The 27,592-nt window shown below is 51.1% G+C and overlaps 1 protein-coding gene across 1 annotated transcript; it reads right to left on the bottom strand.

The window, feature by feature from the left end:
- Positions 1-4,472: 4,472 nt before the first annotated feature.
- MAPK13 (mitogen-activated protein kinase 13) lies at positions 4,473-13,101 on the bottom strand (the record flags this gene model as incomplete). The annotated part of the gene is made up of 12 exons (XM_082847821.1): positions 4,473-4,741; positions 5,012-5,188; positions 5,266-5,344; positions 5,587-5,666; positions 6,253-6,324; positions 6,479-6,593; positions 6,719-6,766; positions 7,163-7,192; positions 7,383-7,491; positions 10,678-10,736; positions 12,019-12,148; positions 12,983-13,101. The coding sequence occupies 12 exons, from the start codon at positions 13,099-13,101 to the stop codon at positions 4,659-4,661; spliced, it is 1,101 nt and encodes a 366-aa protein (XP_082703947.1). The 3' UTR covers positions 4,473-4,658.
- Positions 13,102-27,592: the final 14,491 nt, after the last annotated feature.

The raw sequence follows: 27,592 nt of genomic DNA, 5'->3' as shown, positions 1-27,592 counted from the left end.
CACCGTTGCAGCGGAAAGAACGGTGCAGTGGTAAATAGGAGACCTGGGCCCCAGTCTCTACTCTGGGCCCAAATGTCTTCATCAGTAAAATTGTTTAGAAGGAACGCTGTTGGGTGGGGATGGGAGGATTCCACCTAGTTGAAAACTAGATATAGAGGCCTCAGCAAATTCCCTAGCGAAATGCCTCAGTCAGACCCATTCCTACCTGGACAGTAAGGTTGGGAAACACAGGGGAATGGTGGTTAGTATGTGTTCTAGGCATCCAGGTGCAGATCTGGGCATTTCCAGCCTGGCTCCATGATCATGCAAGGTGGGGGGTGGGGGCCAGACGGCGGTACAATATGGGGGTTGGCTAAGACGTAGCAGAGGATTCCAAAAGTCACATTTTAGTATCTGGGACAAGCGTTTTTAACCGGGGTCCACAAACCATAGACTGTACACTGGAATTCAGAGGTCCATGAATTTGGATTGGAAAATATTACAACTTTTAAAGGCAGCAAACTACAGTTGCATTAGCTGGGCCAGTAGAAAGCAGTACTTTTCATTTCCCTTTACAGTTGCTGCAGATATCTTGAAACATCGTTTAAACTCATTTCTACTTCAAGTTTGCAGTTGTGTGTTGGGTTCACCCCCTTGATCGTTATTTAATGTGTTAATAAAGAAACCCATGTACACCAAACACCACACCCTTAAATATTTTCACAACTGTATTTCAACATAACTAGCTTCCTTTGTGATCCTGTGTATTTTATTTTATGCATAGGAAAATATTTTGAGAAGGGATCCACGGCACAAAAAAGGTCAGGAGCCCCCAGACAGGGCGGAGTGGGGCCTTGTTGACACTCTGGCCCAGAGTTAGCACGGCTGCCCCGCTGAGCACAGGCTCACGCAGGAGGAACCAGGTCAGAATCCCAGCGGGCACTGCTCCAGCTCCAGGAAATCTTGGGGTAGGGGTGTGAGGCATGACAGCGACATCTTCTTTAGCTTGGTAGAGTAGCCTTGTGCCTCTGCTGCCCATTGTGAATAAGGGGAAAATCACCAGCCTCTTACCTTAAATCACAGGGGGTTTAGGGAGAATGAGGACAGAAAATGTGGGGAAAAGAGGAAGAGATTCCTCCCTCCCCAGCTGTGGTTGTATCTCAGCTCAGGGACATGACTGTCCCACACCCTCCTGGAGAACAAAAGCTATTTCAATGTGCCAGGTGCAAGTTGAGCCAAGCCCTCTTTCAAGCAAGCCTCCACCCTTGCAGGCACTGGGACATCTGAGCACACCGGGCTCTCCTTGCAAGGGCAGTTCCTCCATCTCTGCCTTTCCATGTGCTGCCCTTCACTGGGAGCAGTGCCACCCCCATTTCATGCCAGGCTAGCCCTTCCGCAAGTGACACAAATTGCCAGGCCCCAGCGATAGGTCCAGGCTGCCTTGGGAGAGGAGCTGTGCCTTTGTGCAAAGACACCCTTCATTTCACAAAGGAGGGAATCAAGGGCACGATCGCTGTTACCTCTCTCCAGTTCCTAAGTCTGGCTTCCTTATCTCTGTCAAGACCTTTTGAGCTGCCCCACTGGCCACAGGGCAAAGCTCAACCCTGTCCACCAAGGGCCAGGGGCAAAAGACCTGCAGGCCAACTGTGAGAGTAACTGAGCCCAGAACCCCAAGCTCAGCCCCTTTCCCCCACCCAGCCTGAGAATGGACTCATTTCCTATCACTCTGGCCAGGTGCTCACAGGGTAAGGCAGAACCCACGAACCCCTTCACACTGCTCAGCACCTTCACCTCCCTCTGGAGAAACTTCCCAAGTTTGAGATAATTGTAGAGAAGGGGCTGAGGTGACACACACAAGTTTAATTCTGGGTGGGGGATGGACTGGAGGACACTGAGGGATGATGGGGAGAGGCCTGGGAGTCTGAGAGCCTGAGATTTTCAGGGGAAAAACTCTTAAGGTACAGGCCAAGGCACCCACTTCTGCTTCCTGCTGGATTCTCTGCTGCCCTGGATACCATGCTGGTCTGATCTGGGCAGAGAAACGACCAACAGGCCCCTGGGACATCATTCATTCATAGATGTTTGTTCCAATCAGGGGCTCACAGTGGGCAATGGGGAGGGAAAGCAGAACCGTACACACTGTAAATGCTGTTCATAGAGGGCCAGGGGCAGAGGGAGGAAGCTGCCCATTCTCTGATGGAGGGTGATGGAGAATGACTTCCTGGAGGGAGGCCTGAGGCAAAGTCTTGAGGGAATAAGGAGGAGAAGGAGGGAGGGACTTCTCCACAGAGGCTTTGAAAGAAACCCAAGCTCCAGGCCTGCTTGGGGAAAAGCAGTATTGGGACCTGCATACTGGGCTGCACTAGGCAAAGAGGCTTCTGTGCATGCTGGCCATCAGGAGAAAGGGGGTCCTGCGGTTAAGCACACTTGGCAAGTTCTGGATTAAACAATGTTGAACAGTTCTCCTCACTGTAGGACTTGTCAGAACCTTCAACCTGTTAATGAGCCTCATGGTGTTGTATCCCAGGGCTGGTGTTCCTTGGCAGGCCATGCTGGCATAGGGAAAACGGGAGGCAGTAGGAGTAGGTGAGTTTAGAGAATGCAGGGGACTTTGAATACCAGGCCAAGAAGGCTAGACTTTCCTTGGGACTATTGAGGAGTCTCAGAAGACAATTCACTGAAGGATTTAGACTAAGGGGACGGTGGCAGTTTAGTCAGCAGCAAGGTCAGAGCCCCTCCCTCGACCCACTCCTCCCTCCTGGATAGGAGGGCCACTCCTTGGGAGAGAAAACAGGGTCCTTGGACACAGGCAGCAGTGAAGAAGCTCAGAGACAGGCTAGAAGGGCGGGGAAGCTGGCAACCCTTGATTCCAGGCTTGGGTTGACGGCCTTTGGCACAGTGTTCGAGGCTGCTGTGGTTCAAGTCCTGACTTTACCACTTTCTCACTGTGGGTATCTCTCTGGAGCCTCAAGCTTTTTCTTTTTCCTTTTAAAAATAGACATTATCTTTTAGCGCAGGTTTAGGTTTACAGAAAAATTGTGCCAAAAGTACAGAAGGTTCCATATACTCTCTCCCTCCCACCCCCATGGTTTCCCCTAATATTAAATATTAACATCTTACATTAATGTGGTACATTTATTACAACTGATGAACCAATATTGGTACATTATTATTAAAGAAAGTCCATAGTTTACTTGAGGGTTCACTCACTGTGTTGTACAGTTCCACTAGTTTTGACAAATGCATACTGTCGTGTATCTACAATGACATCACTGCCCTAAAAATGCCCTGACTGAGCCTCAGTTTTAACATCTCTAAAATGAGAGTGTGAAAGTCATCTAAAGCCCCTCAGTCTCCCATTGTAGGTTTCTAATTTAGGCCTTTTGACAAATTAAGTGGTACTGAAATCAACTAAATGTTTCTCTAAATGTGGTCAGATATCCATCAGAATCACTGGGCTTGGGTTGAGGTGAAGGGGTCCTCATTCAAACGTTCTAGGGTCTCAACCCCAGACCTGCTAAATCAAAATCCCAGGGGCTGGGCCCAGGAATCTGCATATTAACCAGGCCCTGGTGCATAGGGAAGTTTGAGACCTGAACAGAGTTACTGAACAGAAGGATCCAATCTGTTGTCAGGTTAAAGCTCAGGAGAGATGTACAATTCCCAAAAGGGGGAAGGAGTAGAACCGTTTTCCTGGAAAAAGCCCATTTCTGCCTTCTGCAGCTCCCAGTCAACAAGCCTGCTCTTTCATATCTTGACTACTGATCACTCACCCGAAATAACCTGCATGCGATGTCTCACCAGCTGCAGCTCTCTCTGCAACTCCCTTAATTTAGCAGCCAAACACGTTTGGCTCCACAACAAAGGGGCTCTGGGATGGGGCCCCTCCCTCATGGCCATCTGTAGTGGGTTGAAAAATGTGCCCCCAAAATTCATGCCCACCCAGAACCTCAGAATGTGACTTTATTTGAAAATGAGATAGTTGCAGATGTAATTACTAAGGATTAAGATGAGATCACACTGGATCAGGGTGGGTCCTAAATTCAGTGACTGATGTTCTTATAAGATCAGCCAAAGACAGAGATACACAGAGCAGAGAAGGCCCTGTGAAGACAGAGGCAGAGACAGGGGTGATGCAGCTATAAGCCAAAGAACACCAAAGATTCCAAGAGCCACCAGAAGCTAAAAAGAGGCCAGGAGGGATTCTTCCCTAGAACCTTCGAAGGGAACATGGCCCTGCCAACACCTTGATTTCAGACTACCAGCCTCCAGAACTGTGAGAATAAATTTCTATCATTTTAAGCCACCCAGTTTGTGATCATTTGTTACAGCAGCCCTAGCAAACTAATACACCATCACTGCCGTAGACTCCTGCCCCAGTTCAGCCCCACTACATCCATGAAGGCAAGGACCCCACACACAGGCAATTCTCCAGATGGGTGCTTTAATATGGCCAGTTATGATCATAGCTATTTTCTCCCAACCAACACCTCTGAATTCTGCATCTCCTAGGCCTGTTTCCTACACAAGGACAAGAGTCCTCTGTCCTCTGCTTGGAAGGCTATATAATCCAAGATGGGTTAAAGCTTCAATAAATAAATATTGGTCCCAGGGGCAGTGCCTGGCGGGTGGTACCATGTGGCCATTCCTGGGCTCAGCCGAGGGTCGGGCTAGACGGGTCACTGCAGCTTCATGCCACTCCGGCGCCGAGAGTCCTTCCGGGCGATGGGGCTGAAGTTCACAATCTCCTTGTAAATGTGGTCTGAGAAAGACAGGGTTGTTCAAGGGGTACGGGGTGCTGAGGGCAAGAGAGAGCCCCCCTCTCCCAACAGACATAGTGTGGAGCAGAAAGTCAGCTCAGCGCAGGGAGAAAGAAGTGCACACAGGAGACGATATTCGCTCAGAGAGAAAGAGGTGATAGTCTCCAGGAGGGGGTTGGGACCGGCTGAGGGCAGGCAGGAAAACGAAGCAGGCAGAGGAGAGGGGTGCTGCAGGCAGAGAGAGGAAGCAGCCCGAGGCCCCGAGCCCTTACGCTTCCATTCATCCACTGTGAGTTTCTCCTGTTCTAAGAAATCATCAAATGGCTGCTGGGCCTCTGTTTCCTCCTCAGGGTCCCGGCAGGATTCAAAGAAGGGGTGGGTGAGGGCCTGAGAGGCGGTCAGGCGCTTGTCCATGTCCAGCTCCAGCATCTTCTCCAGCAGGTCTGCAGCTGCGGTCACAGAGTGTGAGCCTCACACGCCATGGAGAGCCCGCCCGCTGAGACAGACTGCAGGTCCCAAGACTCACCCTGGGGGCTGGCATGCTGGAAGAGCTGAGAGAAATCCTTCTTGGGGGTTTGTGGCAGGGACTGGATGTAGGATTTGGCCTGGAAGACAGAAAAGCACTGAATAATCCCCAGTTGTCAGCCCCTCAGGGCTTAGGCCATGGGGTATAGAGCAGGGACCCCAGAAAAGCCCCTGAGCGGGGCTGAAGGCTCAGGTCCGAATCCAAAGTGAGATGAAGGCAAGAGCCCTTGCCAGGGCAAAGGCGAGGCGCAGCCTGCAGCCCACCTGGGCCTGGTCAGCCAAGCACACAGCCCTGGCCAGCCTGGGCCCATCTGCCACTCACCGCTTTGTCATTCAACTTCTGCACAAACTCAGCGTCCGGCACCCCCGTCACTTTCAGGATCTGCGTCAGCTGGTCCAGGTCTTGGCAGGTTAAGGCTCAGCCTTACTCCCTGTGGGTGGGTCTGAAGCTGCCCTTCCTGCTGCCCCTCCATCAGGCCCACCCAGCACTGTGGACCATCCAGGTTCCAGACACTCACCTCCTCCTGCTTTTAGGAGGGGAGGTTCATCCTTCAGGACTCAGGTCTCTGGAAGGCTTCCTACCTGCCAGGCTGGGTAAAGGGTCCCTCCCTACAAATGCTCCTGCATGTGCCACCTTCCTGGCCTCATCCCGCTCAGTCACCTCCATCCATTTTTCTGTGTACTCCCCCCCATACCCTCGCACTCTGAGTTTGACAGGGAGACCCACATCTTCTCCTTAATCCCTGCACAGCACACACAGGTGCCCAGTTTCAGGTGTGTGGTGCCAAAACGTCAAGCATTTTCTGCATTTATGTGTTGGAATGACAGGTGACTAGTTTTCATCACTTTGCTTCTCTGTACTTTAAAGTTGTTCCACAGGGAGCATGTATCACTTTCACATTAAGAAAAAAAGAGAGATTTAAATAATAAAGTGTCTGCTGAAGGAATGAATCCCTGGATGCAGTTTGCCTTTTCCAGCAAAGGATACAATCTTTCCCCTTGAACAGAGTTTTCCCCGTCAGCATCTCCGCCATGATACAGCCCACAGACCAGATGTCCACTGCAGAGGGAGGGGGAGGAAGTGTCACCTGGACCAGCTGACCAAGACCCGGCAGTCACCAAGAGTCAACCCAGAGTCACCAAGACAGCCTTGAGGAAGCTGTCAGAGAAGAACCCCAGCCCCCTCCCCCTCCCCCGGGCAGCGGACCACTGACCAGTCTGGTTGTAGTGCATCCAGCTGAGGATCACCTCAGGGGCCCGGTACCAGCGGGTCACCACATAGCCAGTCATCTCTGCATCTGCTTGCCGTGCCAACCCAAAATCCAAAATCTATGGCTCGGGGCACATAGGAAAAAGGAGCTCGCTTAAGAGAGGCTCCCCGAGCAGCTTCTGGGGGCTCCTATTGGAGAGGGGCCCACCCCAACCCCAGGCTGACCCTGCCTGGGCCCACTCACCTTCAGCTCACAATCCTCATTGACAGCAAGGTTGCCTGGCTTCAGGTCCTAGATGAGACAAGAGATGGAGCAGAGGCAGAGGTGGGCGCTGTCCCCACTCGGCTGCCAGCCAGCGTGTGACCTTGGCCAGGCCCCTGCCCCTCTCTCTGGGTTCTGGTCTCCTGTGCAGAATGAGGGTTGGACTAGGTGTCCTCCAGGGCCCATCCAGCTCTAAAATGCCTCTTGGAGCCTGAAACACCCAGCTCAGGGCTTGCTTTGTTGGCAAAAATTTCCCAGAAAGTTCCCCAGAACACAGCAATTCTTCTGAGCAGGTCTTCCTGGGCCAAGCCTAGATCTGAAAAATCCACTTTCCCTGCTTCCTCCACCTCCTGGAACCCCCTAACCCTAACCCTAGCCCCCAGGGGTGGGCGGGGCCTCTGGGGATGTAGCAGAGAAAGCACTCACCCTGTGGATGACCCCAGCTGAGTGGATGTACTGTGTTGGGGAGAGAAGAAGAAGGGTAAATCCAGTGCCCGGCTTTTGCACCAGGTGTTGCAGGCTGGCTCAGAGATCTCCTCTGCCTTGTCATGGTGTGCTCTCCCAGCCTTCAAGGTCTAGCCTCCCCCAAACCCCAGGTCTCAACACCAAGCCCCCCTCCCCTGCCATCTTGCAGGCTCCCACCCACCTTAAGACCTTTGAGCATCTGATACACCAGGTACTGGACCTTGTCCTCACCGAACTCCATTCCCATGATCTTCTGCAGGTCCATCTGCATGAAGGGCATCACCAGGTAGCTGCAAGTCATGAGGACTTCTTGAACACCCCCAGCCCCACCCAGCTCCAGGTCCGAGCTCAGAGGAGGGCAAGGGGCTGGGCAGAACAGAGGCCTTAGGGATGACCTTCATGTGCAGAAAGAACCAGCCCCACCACAGCCAGCCAGACCCCCATGCAGTGGGCCTCCTGACTCCTGGCTCCCAGCCTGGCCCTGGTGGCTGCCCTGTTGGCAGAGCTCAGGGTACGTATTTCAGCTGGAGCTGTGCTCAGGGAAAACAAATGGAGCAGTGCTCCCTCTCTTCAAAGGTGCCCTCTGCTTGCCCTCCTCCACGCCCCACAGAAAGCCACTGCTGTGAGTTAGAAACATTTGCCGGTGTTTCCTTCTGCTTCTGTACAAATATTTCCTCCCCCAGAGGGTCATGCCCCGCCAACATGGCTCCTCAAACATACAAAAATGTCCTCCTTCCAAGAAGGAAACAATAAAAGTTTCCAGGAGGGTGAAGAAGGAAGAAGGAGGTAGCTGAGCCAACACACCCTCTTAATGGGATTGCAAAACAGGTGGAAGTCAGCAAAATGTAACTGTTACTCAAGGCAGTAATAGCAAAGTCCAGAACAAAAAAGGATAAAGATTTAGGAAGGAATTTAAAAAAAAAAAAAAAAAAAAGGATGTGGAGGCCATCTCCCTGAGCCTGTGACTTTTGAAGTCTCCCCCCACCTGACCGCACCCCCGCTTCCCTCCTCCACCCCCCCAGCACGGGGACCCTGCTCCATGCACAGACCCTTCCCCACCTTTGTGTTTCACCTCTGCGTGGACCCTGATTCTTTCTTCTCAGCTGACAAACTTGCTGAAGTCTCTCTGTGATACAACCACCTTCCCTTGCTTAACCTTGTTTCTTCAAGTAACCACCCCTTCTCTCTCTTTCCCTCCCGATCAAACTTCTAGAACGAGCGGTCCTCACCTCTTGATCCCATTGCCTTAACATCCAGTTCCCTGATAACTTGGCATCTGCTCCCACCCCACCAGCCCAACACATAACGCCCATGGCTCCGGTTCTTTATATTCAAAGTTTTGCAAAGCCTGACACTCCCTCAAAATTCTCTGCTGCTTCTACCTCTAGTCAGGCTCTGTCTGTTCATCCTCTTATACCTTTTCTTTAGTGTTGATACCTTTTTTTTTGGCTGCTCCGGGTCTTAGTCTCGGCACACAGGATCTTCGTTACAGCGCGCGGGATCTTAGTTACGGCATGCGGGCTTAGTTGCAGCATGCAGGATCTAGTTCCCCAACCAGGGATCGAACCCAGGCCACCTGCACTGGAAGTGCAGAGTCTTAGCCACTGGACCACCAGGGAAGTCCCTTTAGTGTTGATACCTTAATGAACAGTATCGAATCATGTTCTACACTAGCCTGTCCCTGGGCTTTGGCTATCATCCACTGGTGATTATTCTGGTCCAAATCCACATCCCTAGCCCAGACCTTCCTAAACTCCAGGTTTATTTGCAACTGCTGATTAAACACTGGAGTGTTCATAGGCTCTTCAAAAGTGAAGTGTCCAAAATGGAGCTCACTATCTTTCTCCCAAGATCTGTTTTTCCTCCACCTTGTATTCTGAGCAGGAACCTGGCACTCCCTGACATATGCCACCTCTCCCAGCCACTGCATCACAAGGGGTGCAACATTCTGACAGTCCTGCCTCTCAATGGGTGTCAAGTCTGCTCTCAGGACCCCATTACCTCTACTTTATTTGGATCAAGGTCGGGGTCTTGAACACTACCCTCCAGGTTTCCTACCTCCCAGAGTTGCTCCCTGCTCCTTTCTTGCTGCCGCCAGAGGGTATCCCCAAAATCTGATCTGACCACATCACAGCATCTCCCTGCTCAAAACCTCTACAGACCTGAGGATGCCTGTAGGATCAATTCTGGTCTCAGCCTACCAAACCAGCCTCTGGTCTCCACTAGCCACACTGCACTTGTCAATACTGCCCAAACGGCCCAGCCTCTTTCAGGCATCATGGCCTTTGCCCATGCAGTTCCTTCTACCTGGGCTCCCTTCAGCCCCTTCTACCTCAGGCAAATGTCAACTTATCCTTCAGGACTGAGTTCAAAGTTTTCTCCTCTGTGAAGCCCGCTGAGGCAGCTTGCACTTTCTGGCTCTCTATCCAGACCTAGAGTACTGACCACCACTGTCAGTATTCACTACTGTCAGCCCCCGAGGTCCACTTTAAATTCCCAATGCTTGGGCTTCCCTGGTGGCACAGTGGTTAAGAATCCGCCTGCCAATGCAGGGGACTCGGGTTCGAGCCCTGGTCCAGGAAGATCCCACATGCCGCAGAGCAACTAAGCCCGTGCGCCACAACTACTGAGCCTGCGCTCTAGAGCCCACGAGCCACAACTACTGAGCCCATGTGCCACAACTATTGAAGCCTGCGCGCCTAGAGCCCGTGCTCCACAAGAGAAGCCACCACAATGAGAAGCCCGCTCACCGCAACGAAGAGTAGCTGCTGTTCGTGGCAACAAAGACCCGATGCAGCCAAAAATAAATAAATGAATTTATTAAAAAAAAAAAAATTCCCAATGCTAAGCCCAGCAGCTGGCATTATAGGGAAAAAAACCCATTCAAAATCACTGCATTAAATTGAAAACGAAAGCATCCTAACAGAGACCTGCAGCTGCATTTGAAACAGGACTGAAAAAAAAAATCCACCTACCCAAAGCTTCCTATATTTTACACCAGGTACTGCGCTAGCAAAGCCGTGCATTTAGCAACTAAATTTTCTCGTTTTATATGACTCTGATAAACATCCCATCAGCTAGAGGTAGCCAAGGCTTCCTGATCCTCGCTTCATGCTAGGAAGAGCCCCAACGTCCAGATCCACACCTGCATCCCCAGGAAATGGTGAGGTAGGTTGATGCAAACCCTGTGGGGACTGGCAACGATGTCTCTTTGGTGGTAAAGCTGGGTAAAGCAATGCAGATGAGCAGACAGCTCTGTGTCAGGCAAGGTCCATATAAAGCCCCTCCCACCTCTTCCTGCCGGCCTTTCTCTCCACCCTTGGCTGAAAGAATCTCTCCACAGACCAGAGGCACAGGGACTCCTGGGGCAGGAAGCTCCCCTACCCAGAAGAGAGAATCTGGACCCTCCCCTTACTTGCTCCCCAGTGTCAAGTAAGGCCTGCAAATGTCCTGGAACCCAGCGCAGCCCGACTCACAAATCATGAAAGTTGCGCAGGGAAGAGGCTGGGGTGAAGACATCCAGGAGTCCGATGACCTGGGGAGAAGGTTGCCAGTGAGGACTGGGCAGCCGCTGCAGCCCTCTGCTCCCCTCCTCTGGGGCCCCAGGCCTGCACAGGACCACCTGCCCTTTCCTAAAACACCATCTCCAGCAGGAGGCAGGTTCCCAGCCTTCTGGGAAGCAGTAAAAGGGGCAGAGGTGGAAGAGGAATTCCTCTAATTGGGAGGGAGTTTGCAGTGCACAGTGATGGAGAGTCAGGCTGGGGAGAAGGGGAGGTGGACACTCCTGTGCTCACTGACCCCAAGTCTGGTGTTCCGGACAAGCAGCACAAACCCACTCTCAGCTCAAGCAGGGAACCACAAGTGGTGAAAGGAATCAAGGAGGAAACAGAGAAGGGGTCTTCCAGCCAGCAGGCTCCCTGCCCTTGACCTTGGGTCTCTCACCACATCCAACCTTACCTGCCAGAGGGCTGGTTCAGAGCTGGGGGCAAGATTACCCTGGCTGGAGGCCATGGGGAGGGGTTTGCTGAAGAGGAATGGGGCTTAAAACGTGAACAATATTTTGAAATCATTATGTTAAATGCTTACCTTCCAATCTAGGTATCCTGCAGAAAAGCCTGGGCTCCAGGCCCAGCACTGGGTCATTAGTCTTCCTGGCTGTTTCAATCAGACAGGGTAGTCTAGAGGTCAGGCCCTGGGGCCTGGAGCCAGGTTGGGTAGGGTCAAATTCTAGCTCTGCCACCGACTAACCATTTAACCTGTGAGTCTTTCTGTGCCTCAGTTTCCCCATCTGTATATGGGGGTAATAGTACTTATGTGATATTGTGAGGATTAAACAAGTTAGTTTATGCAAAGTTCTTAGAACTGTGCCTGGCACATAATAAGCGCTCGTAAGTATCTATTATTCTTGTTGTTATTATGTGGAAACAACACTAACCAGGATTCTGGGCACCACCTCTTAGATCTAGAACAACTACGAAGTTCCTCTGTGCCTATTTCCTCATAACAGTGAGACAGTAAGTTCGCACCTCAAGGAGTTTGTTCTGCTCCACTGCCAAAAATGCCCTTTGCACCCTTCCTGGGAAGTAGGCAGGGTGGGTCCTGGCACCTGATTTTAATAATTAGGTGAGGAACAAGGATCAAAGGAGCAGGGAGGAGATTCCCCTTCTGCTGGCCCTGTTATGAGTTCCCTGCACCCTCGTGGGCCATCTCCTGTGTGCCCCCCCACACACACACACACGCAGGGGCCTGGTCAGGACCCTCTGTGGGGCTGCCCTCCACTCCCTGCCTCCCAGAAGCAGCCCCCAGGCCCAGCCTACGTTCTCATGCTGCATGTGCTTCAGCAGCAGCAGCTCGCGATAGGCCCGCTTGGCAAAGATCTCAGACTGGAAGGGCCGGCTCAGTTTCTTGATGGCCACCTTCTCCCCTGACTGCTTCTCGATGGCTGAGCTGTAGGGTCAAAGGCAGGTCAGCAGCCAGTGGCTCCCCATCACAACCCTGGGACTCCAGATCCTGGGTGGTCACTCCCAGGCCATCTAGGAAGCTATGGCCATCCTCACCCCAATCCCTCTTGGCCAGCAGTCTAAGCTGGGAGGAACTGATGCCCACCACCTGGAATGTGAGTGAGCAGCTGACAGCACAGTGGAGCTGGGAGAAGGGGGAGACAGCAGGCAGAATCTGAGAGAGGTGCACTGCCCCTGGGTCAGACACAGGTTAATGCCAACAGGATCCTGAGCAACTTGGCAAGTCACTTCTTGTTTGGGCCTCAGTGTACCCATTTGTAACAATGGGGATTCGCCTGGATGAACTCTGGGGTCCTCTGTAAGGTTCAAGTCCTGGAGAAACAGATCCAGTCCTAATTCAACCCACAGAAACTCCCACCAAGCCGGTAAGAAAAGAGAGATGACGCCTGGAGTGGCCCTAGGCCAGCCTCCAGAGCCTGAGGCTCCTGCTGCTGCTCTACTTCACTGCCCAGCTTGCCGCTTCCTCCCAGCTCCAGGCCTCTGCCCCGGAAAGGCACCCGCGAAGTTCTTCCAAGCCCGCAGGGCTCCGGGCCTTGGGGTCCTCCATCAAGGTGGTGGGCGCACAGCCTCGAGCGCCAGCAGGAGAGGCGACACCGGAGGCGGGTCCGGGAAGGGGGCATTGGCTGGGCCCCGGCTCTTCCGGAGGCTCCACCCGCGTCCCGGTGCCTGGGCGCCCACCATAGTTCCACCCCGATGCCCCAGGCACCCACCGCCCCCCACCCCGTGCCCCCACGCCGGCGCACAGGCCCGGGGGTCTCACCACACGGCGCCGTAGGCCCCGCTGCCTACGTGCGTCAGGGACACGTAGGTCTTGGGCAGCTCCCAGGCGGTCTTGTTGACGTCCTGCTTGTAGAAGCCCTTTTTCCAGGTGAAGTTCATCCTGGGCACTCAATCTCGGCGGCCCCAGCGCGATGGCTACGTTCGCGGCCCGCCAGGCTCCCAGCACCCGCCCTCGCCCGCGGTCCCCGCGGTGCCCGCCCCGCGCCGCCCGCTCCTCCCCACCCTGTGCGAGGGCGGGGGCCCCGGCCGGCCCCGCGTCCCACTTGCCGGCTCGCCCAGGTGCGCCCCGCAGCCACGCCCAGGCCTGCCAGACGGCAACCTGGGGAGCCCGATTTCCGCCAGCCCCGGAGTTTGGCGCCCGGACCACAGACCAGCTAGAAGCGGCAAGTGAGCCGCCCTGCAGGGAAAGGGTGCTTCCCGTCGTGTGCTGGGGTGGGGCTGGGGGCCCGATAGACCCGAGGGCCTCCCACGGATGGCGGACGGCGGGAAGATACAGCCTCCCAGATTCCTCCAGCGCGGGACTCTGTAGGAGGATCTCCCCGGAGATTCTGAAGACAATTTTGGGAAAAAACAAAGCAAAACAAAACCCCACGTCTTTTGATTATGGAAAGTTTCAAACGTATACAAAAGTAGACAGACTCGCTCAGTGCTTCTCACATTTGAATGTGCACACGAATCCCCTGGGAATTATATTTTATTAAATACAGATTCTGATTCAGTAGATCTGGGGTGGAGTCGATTCTGCATTTCTAACTAGCTCCTAGGCTCCGAAGATCTCTGGACCACACGTTGATAGGGAGGTTCTAATGACCCTGCATGGCCCCAGTCCCACAGCTTCAACAACTACGTCAACTCCTAGTCAGTTCTGTTTCCTCTACATACTTCCTCCCGCATCATTTTGAAGCAAAACCAAGCATCATATCATTTCATCCATAAATATTTTTTGTATCTCTGAAAGATAAGGATTATTTTAAAAACACAACTACAGTATCATTTTTACACCTGAAATTAATAATAGTAATCCTGTAATAGCAACTATCCAGTCTAGGTTCAAATCTCCAGTTTTGAATGTAGTTTTTGCTGGTTTCCTAATGCCTCATGAGGGCAATGACAAGCCAAGGCCTTCTGCCACCTGTGTCTGGTGGCTTGTGCGTCCTGGAGAAGATTCTGTGCTCAAATTAAATTACCGAGAATGCCCAGGAACAGGGTCAGGTGTGGAGAATGGCTATAAGGGGTCCAGATGCCTGGCCTGGGAAGGGGATTGTGGAAGGGATGGGGACCACTTGCTTCACTTTGTCAACAGTAAAGAAGAAGGAAAGGAACTTGCTCGTGGCCTGCAGAAAGCTGGGGGTCCTCCCTAGAGAGTCTTCTGAACCCAAACCCTATGCCACAGCCCCTCCCATGCAGTCCTGCAGCGTCGGGCACAGCCCAGACGATTGGTGGTTTGGGGGAGGGAGATGCAGGGATCCCACAGAAATGCCCAACAGGCATTGCAGACGGGGAATCTGTCTTACGCATATCTGGCACACAGTAGGATGAGTAAAACTATATGGAGAATGAATGGAAGAGTCAGTCCATTAAAAGTGAAAAAATATTTATTTAATGGTTTGCCACGTACCAGTCATTATTCTAAGTGTTTTACACACACACCTCCCTTAATCCCGGTAAGAGTCCTATGAGTCAGTTGTAGTATTATCCTCATTTTAGAGATGAGGAACCTGAGGTACAGAAAGGTTAAGTAACTCGCCCAAGATCACACAGCTGGTAAGGGACAGAGCTGGGTTGAAGAAGCTAAGACCATCTGGTTTGAGACTCCAAGGTTATGCATTGTCTCTGGGTTGAGAGGCATTGCTTCTTAAAGGAGACGGCCTGTGTTTCAAATCATCTACCTCACCCATCATAAGGACATGTCTACTGATCAAACCATGTCTCCCTCATACATCCTGCCCTAGAAATCTGACATACTCCCCACCCTCTCCCCTGCCCCACCCCCTACTCCAGCCCTGAGACACTATAGGAGGAGAAGGTGAGGGGCTACGAGCCTGGGAGGGCTGCAGGAGTTTTGGGTCTTGGGGGTCGGTGGCGCCAGTGGAAGGCACTCTGATTCTGAAGTTGGGGCAGGATTCTGGAAGGCAGAGTCTAGGGCTGGACACAGGCAAGAGAGAGTCGTCTGGGAGACTCAGGTTTCCTTCTGGATTGAGGATCCAGTTCTCCAGGGTAGGGATGGGCCTTGAGCCTCTGTGCTGTGTGTCTCGAAAACCTGAGTGTGGCAGAGGTGAGCCCAGAAAGGTAAGGAATACCAGGGAAGTGCTCATTGCCCAAGTGGGTGCAATCCTGCAAGGGCATGAGCTGGCCACTCAGGTTGTGGCTCTGAATGCCTCTTAAGCAATGGTCAGGAAGTGACTCAGGCCTCAGACTCTGCTGACACTGACCCCCACCTTGGGCTTCCGCAGCCTTGGAGAGATGGCCTTGGGCGATCCTGTATGGGAAGTCATGAATGGGAGAGGAAGAGGAGGGGTCACTGAGGACCTCCTGGGTGTCCCCTCCCACAGTCCCGGTGCTCTCTTCTCTTTGAGCTCCGAGGGCCCTCTGCTCTCCTCCTCCCAGACACCGGCCCAGTGTGGTCGGTTTTTGCCCTGTCAACGTCGAGGCGGGGGGTGAGGAAACCAACTTTGGAATGGAGACCTGCGTTTCCATCCTGCCTCTGCACTACCAGCTATGTGACCCTGGGCAAAGTTCCTTCCCCTCTCTGAGTTTCAGTGTCCTCCTTGTAAAATGGAAATGATATTAAAACATGATAAGTATATTTAAAGGGTCCTGGGAATGCTTCATTCCAAGTGCAGTAAAACAACAACCCGATGAGGTAGGGACTGTCAACGCCTCTAGCCAAAGATACCCAGAAACACACCTGTGGGTGAACAAGCTGGGCTTGTCACTCACTGCATTGAGGCGGGAACATGCACGTGAGAACCGGGGGCGGGGGAACGGGGTCTGTGTCTCAGTAAGAGGGTGTTGGAAAGGACTTATTGTAAGGTTTGGGCTTGCGTTAGGTAATTTGGTAGAGGGTATAAGGAAGCCGGACTTTGGTCCAGATGAGTTGCCATCAGGAAGTGGAGGTGATTCCGTGATTAGGTGTCTTAAGAAATCTTATCTGGAAGGATGGCCAACTAGAATGAGGAGAGAGCCGTAACTGGTAAAGCAGCAACCTTCACTCAGGGTAGCTAGATGGGGGTGTTTGGTCACGTTTGTGGTTTGGACAATACTCGTGTTTTCTCTGTGATTACAGAGTGTCTTGCTTTTGTCTTGATCCATTGTGGTCACAGATGGCCTTGTCTGCATTCAACGGGAGCACATCAAGATGAGCTGTGCTAGGCCAGCTCCGAGCAATGCCAGGGCCTGGCTGATGGGGCTGGGCAGCTCCCAGGTGTCAGGATACCATTATTTCCCTAGTACAGATGGAGAAACTGAGGCCCAGAGGCATTAAGTAATTTGCCCAAAGCCACGCATGACCAAGAAGGTGGTGGACGTGGTCTTCAAACCTGGTGTCCTGCTGCAGAGTCTATACGCCTAACCACCAGTCAGGCTGCCTGGTGCCCAGCAAGTGCCTCTTCTTGTGGTGCTGTCTTCCTAGCGAGCCTGTGAGCCTCTGGAGGGCAGGGACATGGTTTTGGGGTTGCGGACTGGCGTCTTAGAAACTGAGACAAAAGCCCCACGTGATTATGAGGTTGGGTGCCCATCCTGGCCTCCCAGACTGCATCTTGACTCAGAAATATGGCAGCTCCTCCAACACTACAGTCCTCCTGGTCCCAAACAGTAGGGCCAGCTACTCAAATTCTCACCATGATTGGCCATGAAGCCTCTACAAAAAGAGAAATTATGACCTACCTGGGGTCTCGCAAGCATGAAACAGCAAGGCAGCCTGAGAGCTCTGGCCCCAAATCTGAGAGGGTCCCATGCTCCTTAGGGGCTTTTGAAACTCCACGAAACAATCAAAACTGCAAGGAGGTGAGGAGATGCAGAGGGAAGGCCCCCTGCACGTGGGGGCTACTCTGTGGCCTGTTAAGTTAGCTAGTGAGCCTCAGACAAATTAGTTAGCCTCGCTAAACCTTAGTTTCCTCATCTGTATAATGGGAGAGTAAGTGACAATACCCATCTCATGGGGCTGTCACGAGGACTAAAAGAGATGACAGAAGTGTCTAATTCAGTGCCTGGCACATAGTAGGTGCTCGCCAGATGCTCCTTCCCCAGTGCTGTCCAGCTTTGCCTCCCTGGCCCAGGTACCCGGCTGCTCTGCACTTTTGCTGTTCAGTCCCAGCTGCAGAAGCAACTCCCTAGTCAGCTCCAACTCACGTCCAACTCCTTTATCAAGTTTTTTTGCCAAACACCCAGCCCAAGGATTCATACACCCATTCATTCAACATTTACTGTGTGCCAGGGACTGATCTAGGTGCTGAGGATGTAGCAGAAATGCAACAGATAGGACTTCCCTGGCGGTCCAGTGGTTAGGGCTCTGCACTTCCACTGAAGGGGGCCCAGGTTCGATCCCTGGACGGGGAACTAAGATTCCACGTGCCACACAGCATGGCCAAAAAAAAAAAAAAAAAGCAATGCAACAGATAATAATCCCTACCGGGTGGACCTGACATTCTGGTGGGGGAGGCAGATGAAAGACCAGTGAACAAATATACAGTATTGGGTTGAACCATATGACATTGCTGATATTTGACAATTTTTTTTTTTTTTTTGCGGTACGCGGGCCTCTCACTGTTGTGGCCCCTCCCGTGGCGGAGCACAGGCTCCGGACGCGCAGGCCCAGCGGCCATGGCTCACGGGCCCAGCCGCTCCGTGGCATGTGGGATCCTCCCGGACTGGGGCAAGAACCCGTGTCCCCTGCATCGGCAGGTGGACTCTCAACCACTGCGCCACCAGGGAAGCCCTGATATTTGACAATTTTATATGGCTCAGTCAAATGTAATGCCAGGTAACAGTAAGTGCTGTGAAGAAAATATTGCCAAGTAAGGTTATAAAGAAGGGCTGTGAGTACTGATTTTAGATGTGGGAGGAGGGGGAGAGGCAGAGAAGGTCTGTATGAAGAGGTGACCTTGAAGCAGCACCTGAATGAACAAGGGAGCAGGTGGCTGCCTTCCAAGCGTTTCCGCTCTGTTCCCACATCGGACCTGCCCTCCAGCCTCATTCCTCCTGTGCCCCCCCCCCTCCCCGCCTCCCCACTCCAAAAGTCTCTGGTAAGTCCTCCAGCTCAGCACACCTGGGGCAGCTTACTGGCCTCTGGCTTATTGGGCCATCTTCCCGCAGTACCTCTTCCCCTTCTAGGGACTCAGGGCCAGAACAGAACATCCATCCCAAGAACAGAACATCAGCCATGCCCTGCTCACAGGGGCCCCTCCATTGCAGAGCTGTTCTCTCAGCCTCCCCACCCCTTGCCTTGACCTGGTCCTCTCTCCCTGCCTCAGCGCTAGCACCCCCTGGTGGATGATGGGGGTAGGGACAGCGCTGCTAGAGGGGCAGCTCCCAGAAAGCACACCTCCCCTCTTCACACCCTACACCGCGCTGTCCTTCACACCCCCTCTCCTCCACCCAAGAGCCACCTCCCTTCACCCAGCCTACTGGACGGGCCCTCCTGTCCTTGACCCAGTCCTGTGAAGACATGGCCTGGGGTCTGTCTGGTGGAATATTCCAGCAATGTCGAGGCCTCCGCTCCCTCTGATCTCTGCATTGTCCTTTGTAGCATTCACCACACTTTTAATTAATCTGCATTGTCCTCTGTGAGGTGTCCATCTCCACAAATGGAAAAATGGCTCCATGAGGGCAAGGACAGTGTCTTGGTCACTGCTGAGCCCCCAGCACCATGCTGGCCCACAGTAGGTGCTCAGTAAAGACTTAGTGAAGGAATGAACCAAAGATTTTTGTGTCTCTTGTGGGTACAAGAGGCAGTGAGGGGATGTGGTTTGAGGACCCAAACGGTGGACCTGAGGGAGCAACAGTAGGGGAAGGTGCTTGGCATCCGTCTACCGTGAGGCATCTGGGGAGTGGCCTCTGTCAGTTGGGCACCTTCTGTCCTGGAAATTTGGCTTTCACTGTTCTCTCCTTGTTTCCTGAGGCAAGGCCGATGCACGTTATGCTGTGTGTGCAAGGCTGGACCTCTGTGTGGTGGTAAAAAGCTCTTAATTAAAAACCAGGGTGCACAGCCCAAACTTGGGGACCTCTTTTCTCCCCAAGAATTTGCACCAAACTTGATTCCAAAGCAGGCCTTTCCCTGTCTACGGCCCTCACTGCTCCCACTGAGGTTCTAGATAAGACAGACCCTCCACCCTTTGGAATTGCCCTTCCTTCCTGGTCTTTAAAGTTCGGCTCTAAACTCACCTCTTCAAAGAGGTGTTCCCGAGTGAACCGCAGACCTGCTCACCCCAGGACCCCTGTACATACCCTGTCGACCCGATGACCCCAGCTGCTCCCCACCACGCACCCCCAGGCTTTGTGACATCCACGCTCTTGGGTGGGCTCGTACTCTTCTGAACCAGTGGAGAGTAGCCAAGGACAGGGAAGCAGAGCTGGGTTTGAATCTCATGCCAACACATAGAGCTGTGTGACCTTGAGCAGGTGAGTGCATGTCTCTGAGCTTCCTCATCAGTACAATGGGAGAGCGACACCCACCTGGCAAGGAGGATTTAATGAGACTGTGGATTGCAAGGTTGCAGGCCTTGTGCGTGGTGCTCCCTTCTGTCCTTCAGGACTGCCATATGTCACCTCCTCTGAGAGTGAGTCCTCCCTGACCCATCACAAGCCATGCCCCACCTGCCTTTCCCGGCCTCAGTTTCCTTCAAGCCTTTATTTATTTTATATATACCCTTCTATGTGTCAGGCCTACGAGGGTAGGCGTTTTGTCTATTTTGTTTGTTGCTGAATCCCAAGTTCCTGGCATACATTGACTGACTGAATGGCAGGTACGTAGTAGGGGCTTTATAAACAGGAGCTACTGTTATTATCATACATCTCTGTCTTATTTGTTTGCAACTGATAGGTTGGCCGAACTCACCTTCATGCCTGCGGGGCAGTCCTGGATTGAATGACCTTATGAACGAACTTCGGTAATAGGGTCGTTGTGCTGCCTGGGCTCCTGTGTGACCTGCCCCAGGAAGAGGAGGCTGTGTACCCGGAGGATACCTCAACAGCCTGCTCTTCCGGGGCAGAGGCCACTGGGTCTGCCTGCTCCACCCTTTCTATGTAAAAATCCAACGCTGGGACACATGGATCATCCCCACAACACTTGTCAGGTCAAAGAAATCCAGACAAGACTAGTAGGGATGATTCCAACTCTGCCTCTAACTTGCTGTGTGACCTTAAGTAAGTCACACTGCCTCTCTGAATACTTAGTTTTCTATTTTATGTATCTAACAAATATTGACAGAGCACTAATTACTTGCCAAAAATCGTTCAAAGAGCTTATGTACATGTAACTCATTTCTCTCAAGAACCCTATGAAATGGGTTAATAATACCCTTCATTTTACATACGACAGGGCTTCCCTGGTGGCGCAGTGGTTGAGGGTCCGCCTGCCGATGCAGGGGACACAGGTTCGTGCCCCGGTCCGGGAGGATCCCACACGCCGCAGAGCGGCTGGGCCCGTGAGCCATAGCCGCTAAGCCTGCGCGTCCGGAGCCTGTGCTCCGCAACAGGAGAGGCCACAGCAGTGAGAGGCCCGCATACCGCAAAAAAAAAAATCAAATACCCTTCATTTTACAGACGACAAACATGAGGCACAGAGAGGTGAAGTGACTTGCTCAAGGTCACACAGCTAGTAAATAAATAGCAGAGCCAGGATTCAAGCCCAGGAGTCTCGCTGCAGAGTCAGTGCTGGTAACCACTATGCTCAGCTGCACTGGATGGTGCCTGTGAAGGGCCAGCCTTTACCTGCTTGGAATCTGAATTTATTCTCCTGATGGTGCCTCCATTATTTGGCAGACACTCATTTTCCTAAAGGTTCCATTTGGCTTCCCTAAACAAGAATCTCCCGGGAGTTCCCTGGCGGTCCAGTGGTTAGGAGTTCACGGTTCCACTGCAGGGGTCACAGGTTCAATCCCTGGTCGGGGAACTAAGATCCTGCCTGCTGTGCAGTGTGGCCAAAAAAAAAAAAAAAAAAAAACTCCTTTCCTGCCGTTCTTCAAATCTAATAACTGAATCCCCGTGACTTCCAGAAGGAAAAAGCCAGTGGTATGTGGGACAACCAGCGCTGGGGGATGCCTAGTGTTTGTCAATCTCTGTGGTATAAATACCCCCACCATGGCCAAGTTCACGCTACCAACCTGACATCAGTGAACACAGAATTGAGAAGAGGTACATAAAATCAGCCCCCAAGAACCACCATGAGCAGCTCCAGGGCACCCCTGTCAGCCCAAGCAAAGGTGTGGCAACATGGATGAGTAAGGGACTCCTCAGGTACAAACCACCAGCTGGACCCCCTGGCCCTGCCTCACAGGCCCTGTCAGGCCTCCCCTCCCTCACACTTCCCTGAGGCTGCCCTTCCTAACATGCAGGGGGCTGGGGCTCCAGCTCTGGTCACCTGGAGAGGGTGCACCAGTTGGGCGGCTTGAGAGCCAGGCTGAGCAGGTGTGACAGGCGAGCCAGCTGTGACTAATCTTCCTGGTTAGAGCAGCATTGCCTCCTCGTCAGTCCCCACCCTGTTAGCTCCCAATTGCCTTTGGGATAAAGCTTAAACTTCTTAGACTGCTGGACAAGGATTGCCCTCATCTGGGCCCTGCCTTGCTAATCAGATCCTCCACGGCACCTGTGCACAAACAACCTCTATTCTAAGTATCTCACAAACATGCCTTACTCACCTCTGTCACCACAGCTTGGCTTGAGCTGTTGCCCGCCTGGAATGCCAGTTCTCTGCTTTGCCCAAGATGGGGTGGACCCTCATGCCTCAAGACCTGGCTCAGTAGCACCTCCTTGGGCTGGCTTTGCCAGGCTGCTCCTGCCCACGGGCGCTCTCCCTCCTCTGACTCCTGTAGGATCATGGCTCAGCAGGCCTAGACTTGAACTGTCAGTTAACTTTCAAACAAAACTAAACTGTAAGTTTCTTGAGGGCATGAATGTCTTAGTTTTCTCTGTTCTCTGTACATACTCAGCAATGTGTTGTAAAAGCCTTAATCCATTCCACCAATGAGTACCTATCAAGACATGGAGGAGACGTGGATGGATGTCATGTATCCTGTCCTCAGGAAGCTCATACCCTAGTGAGGGAGGCAGAGCAAAACAGGGAATGACAACACACTGTCACCTGCAGGTAGGAGCGTAAATTGGTACCAGCTGTTAGAACTGGTTGGCCATTTGCTATTAAAAGGGTGAAAATGTGCACCTCATCTTTCCTGATAATTCCATTATGGATGGATTTAGTCTACATAAAGCAGGCAAGGGGTCACACACTATTACTGTATTGTTTATCTTCTGTATCAATAAAGAGACGCTTCCAGCATTGTGAGAAAAGAATAAAGAAAAAAATGCCTGGATGGATTGTTCCAGATTTGGAAAGCTGGTGCACATCGTTCCCATATGTGCTTTTTACTTGTGCTATATATGCATGTATCTATAAAAATATCAAGCTAGATAATTCTGCAATTTCCTTTTTCACTCAAGATTGTTGGCGAGATCCACTCATGTTGATTTAATCTAGCTTAGACTTCTCAGTCTTGGCACCAGTGACATTTACATTTGGGGCCCAATAATTCTTTGTGTGGTGGGGGTGAGGGGCTGCCCTGTGCATCAGAGCAGCGTCCCTGGCCTCTGCCCACTAGATGCCAGTAGCTCACCCTCCACTCCCCAGCTGTGACCAACAGAAATGTCTCCAGACATTGCCAGTTGTTCCTGGGACACAGACGAAATCTGGGGTGGGGTCGGGTAGCAGGGGAGAGCAGAAGGCAAAGTCATGCTAGTTCATTTGTTCTCACTGCTGTGTACTCTTTCGTCACACGAATGCACTACAATTTATTTTTCTATTCTGTTTTTTGGCCATGTCGCGGGGCTCGCAGGATCTTGGCTCCCCAACCAGGAATCGAACCCATGCCCCCTGCAGTGGAAGCACAGAGTCCAAACCACTGGACCACTAGGGAATTCCCTTTCCTATTCTCCCATTGATGGACTTTGAAGATTGTTCCAGGCTTTTTGTTTTTTCTCTCTGCTATTACAGATAATGCTGAGTGAAAAGTCCCCATACTCATTTCCTTGAGCCCATATGGGAAAGTTTTTCTAGAATAATTACCTAGAAGTAAAACACAGGGTCATAGGGACGTGTAGCTTCCACTTTTACTAAATCCTGCCAAACTGCTTCCAGTGTATGGAAGTTTTACAGTTTTTGTGTCGTCAAAATCACGAGCCTTTCTCTTGTGGCTTCTGGGCTTTGTGACATGCTTCAAACGCCTTTCTCCATTTAAATCTTTGATTTGCCTGCAAGTGATTGTAGCTAAAGGGAGGAAAGGAGGAGGTGTCCAGTTGTTTCAACACCATTTATTGACGCAGATGACTGAATTATATGCATCTGTGTTTATAAAAGTTATATATCTTTACAGATTTAGGAAAATTTTTAGGAGTTACACCAACCTGCCAACAGCTCTTATTTCCCGGTAGTGGGGTAATAGAGGTTACCTAGCTACATTCAAAAATTTTCAGCGATAAACACGTTTTACGTGTGTCGTGAAAGAATAATATGTAGTTAGAAAAAGTACAATGGTAGGTGCTTTGACACTAATCAGCTTGGTGCAAGTTACGGAAACACGTGGAGTGGCTACCTGACTCCCATGGAGGCTGGGGAGAGGCTGGGTGGGGTGTGGAGCAGGGTACGATTTGTCAGGGGAGAGAACAGCTTCCATATGGGGATACTCCCTACCACAAACACTTTGTCAGCAGCTATTATCAGATAGGCAATGCCTCTGTCACCAGGCAGAGCTGTGGCTTCGAGTTGGGTCACGCCTGAGCAATGGTGGGGCTGAAATGGGCCTTCGTGCACTGGCACAGACAATGACGTCACCTCACAACCGGCAACAGACGGCTGCGTCGGCTGCCCTGCAAGTGGAGCCAGCTGATCAGGTCACGGTAACACCCAGGAGGACACACAGGCCCAGGACTCCCACTAGAAAATCCCACTCCCTGTCTGCTGAGTGCCATGGAGGTGAAATCAAAGGTGCATCTGGCCCAGAAATGGCCACCAGCAAAAGACGCCCGGAGGTTCTGTTCTATGGTGCCAGGGAAATGGTACAGTCATTGTTTACGACTGTTCCCCCATTGGAACGTCAGCTGCAGGAGGGCAGGAATCTAACCTTTATTTTTTTCCCCATGTTCTCATGCCTGACACATCAAAGTTACCCAATAGCTCTTTGTGGAATGGCTGAATGAGGGTGCAATGTACCCTAATGACTTCCAATTCCCCTTCTTTTTCCCTGATATTTTCACTTTAAAGTGGCAGATGGATGGGGAAACAAATTTTCTAGATCATGGCCCTTAGCCATCTTCAATAATCTTTTGATTCTTGTTCCAATTCATTAAATTGCTGTGCATCCAACTTGAATTACACGGCAAGATGGAGCCAAGAGAATCAGAAACTAATTCTAACACTTGTGTCTTCTTAAACTGGGAACTTGCACATGGCAAGGTTTCTTAGGGCAGATAATCTTTACATATTTGGTTTCTTTCTTTGGATGTTCTTTGCTACTGCAGACTGTCGATTGTAAAAACAGGAAACAGGACAAGATGATTTGCAAGTGATTAAAAGATGAGTTATTCACTGACTCAGTCAATAAAGATGAGATGCCTACTGTGTGTCAGGTACCATGCTAGGTGATGGGGACACTGTAGTGCACAAGAGAGTTTGTGCCCTCAAGGACATACAGCCCTGAGCTAACTTTTATTGAGCACTTACTGTATGCCAAGGGCTTTACATATCTTGACTCATTTAATCCTCACAATGAGGACTGTGAACCTGTGAGATAAGTTCAGAGAGAAAAATAATTTGCCCAAGATTGTACCAATAGGAGATGGAGAGGCTGGGATTTGAACTCAGGCAGACTGGTTCCAGAGTCTGTGTCCTTAAGCTTCATGTTTTTTCTCTTGAGCAAGTGATACAGACACCAGGCAATGACAAAGCAATGTGACAAGTGCTACCACTGATCAATGTAGATGAGTACCAAAAAAAAAAAGCACACAGAAGCCACACCTAATGCAAGCTTGGGGATGCTCAGGGAAGATTTAGAGGGAGTGATAGGGAAAGTTGGCCCAGAGGAGTGAGGCAGGAGAAGGCAGGGGGTCCTAGGCAGAGGGAATATCACGCACAAAGACCAGGAGACAGAGAAAGCAGTGTGCCTTTAGAGCAGTGCCACAGAGAAGGAGAGGAAGTGACATGAAGCTACGGAGAGAGGCGCTGAAGAGAGGCTGAGGGAGGGAAGAAGGTAGCTGCTGTAGCCCTTCGTCGGCCTGCTTCTCTCCGGAGGGTGGAGGTGCGTTTCTATACCAGATGATAAGGAAGCAGTGGAGGGGGGCTGGGACCTGGGTGAGGCCCAGCGTGTGCTGCACGAGATAAGGCGCCAAGTGCCTATCCTACCCGTTCTAGTCCTCTTAGTCTCTAATTGATTATATGGTAAGCAATATGACAAATGACACAAATATAATGCAGATTAATTGCAATAACTGCAAATCTTGCAAAAGAGTGGATTTGATGAACTTGACAAATAATGCTAGAAAACTGCTCAAATCTCAAGCAAAGCCACTGAAAAATGTGGATCTGGCAGACTCAGAGGATGACAATAAAGGGAGAGGTGATAAGGTGATCACCAAGGTGATCACTTATAAAAAAGGACAATGTGAATATGAAGAGACTGAGGTCCATAGGAAAACAGGAAGATCTCAATTTTTTTTTTTTTTTTTTTGCCACTGAGTGGCATGTGGAATCTTAGTTCCCCGACCAGTGATCGAACCTGTGCCCCCTACAGTGGGCGCTCGGACTTTTAACCACTGGACCGCCAGGGAAGTCCCAGATCTCAAATAGTTTTGAAAAAATTCCCTCTATGATTATGCTGTAAAAATCAGGTGGAAAGAATACTGTAGGATACTAAACATGGTTTCACTCGAAAAACAAACACTTGATTCTTTCTTTGTTATAAGAATTTTTTTAAATTACAAGCTTTTATAATTTCATTTGGTTTTCATGATGAAAGTCCCCATTAGACTCCCTCTCTCCCCGAATCCCCACCATATACAATGAAATTCTGGTCCCCGTTTTAAGTGGATTCACTTTTAGGTGAGCTTTTTCTGGTGTCAACCCTTTCCCTGAGCTAAACAGGCCCTTTGCTCTCAGCAGCCTGGGAGGAAGGTTGTGTCCCGGTGCTGATTCTGGTATGGGAAGGCAAAATATTTCCTACCATTGTCTGATCCTTACAGGGGCTGATGTATCACATGTCACAACTGGGTCTCTTTTCTCTTACCTCCTTAAGAAGTCACTGAGGACAGAATGAAGACAAGAGCCTGTGCTTGCTTTGCCTTCTATCCCTGCCATCATTCCCAGCTGCCAGCCAGGGACCAGACAGCACAGGACAAAACCCCCAGCTGCACAGTCTCAACATCCTCACAGGCTGGGCCTCACAACCCACCCTGGGACCCCTGTCAGTCGGCATTCTGGGGCCACTGAGGAAGGAAGCCCACCAGCACAGGCCCTGGGAACAGCTGTGAGACCTCGTGACTCTTTAATCTTGTGATGCAGTCCAGTAGTTTTGAAGAATATTGTTGTCAAGGGCCATATGACGAGTCATCAAATACATTTGCTCAGAAGTCTATAAACAATGTACACATACAACCTTCTGCCTACAATTTTAAAATAAAAGCATAACTTTCTACAGATAGTCTTGGAATGTCAAAGCTGAAAAGAACTCAAGCATATTTAAACAAACTTCATGTTTCAGATGAGGAATCTGAAATCCTAGGCCAGGGGTCGGCAAACTTTTTCTGTAAAGGGTCAGAGGGTAAATAGTTCAGACTGCAGGCCATATGGTCTCTGTCGTAACTATTCAACTCTGTTGTAGCACAAAAGCAGTCACAGACGATACATAAACAACGTGTGGTTGTGTTCTGATTCAGCATTTATTTATGGGCACTGAAATTTGAGTTTTACATTATTTTTCACATGCTACAAAAATACTGTTCTTCTTTTGACTTCAAGCATTTAAAAAGCTAAAAACCCCTTTTAGTGGGCTACACAAACAGGTGGGAGACTGGATTTGGTCCCCGGGCCATAGTATGCTGACCCCTGTCCCAGGCCACGCTGACACCCAAGTGTAGCCTGTAGTGTTATACCTTGTTTATTTGCTCTTTGCTTTGGCCATCCACATCAAAGACTCTGGCCTGCTTAACCATAAAATGTACAAGCAAGGAGCTCTATACATGTTTTCTACATTTTAGGAGTAATATTAAGGTCTGTCAGAAACATATGCCAGGCCACAGTTGCAAGACAACTGATAGAATGCTCTATTGTGTATTAAATAAAATCAAGAGAAAAAATATAATAAATTTGAGAAACTCACTAAATTTGAAA

Source organism: Leucopleurus acutus, assembly GCF_964270905.1.
Source record: "Leucopleurus acutus genome assembly, chromosome: 10".
NCBI lineage: Eukaryota > Metazoa > Chordata > Mammalia > Artiodactyla > Delphinidae > Leucopleurus > Leucopleurus acutus.
This window is presented reverse-complemented; position numbering and strand designations above follow the sequence as displayed.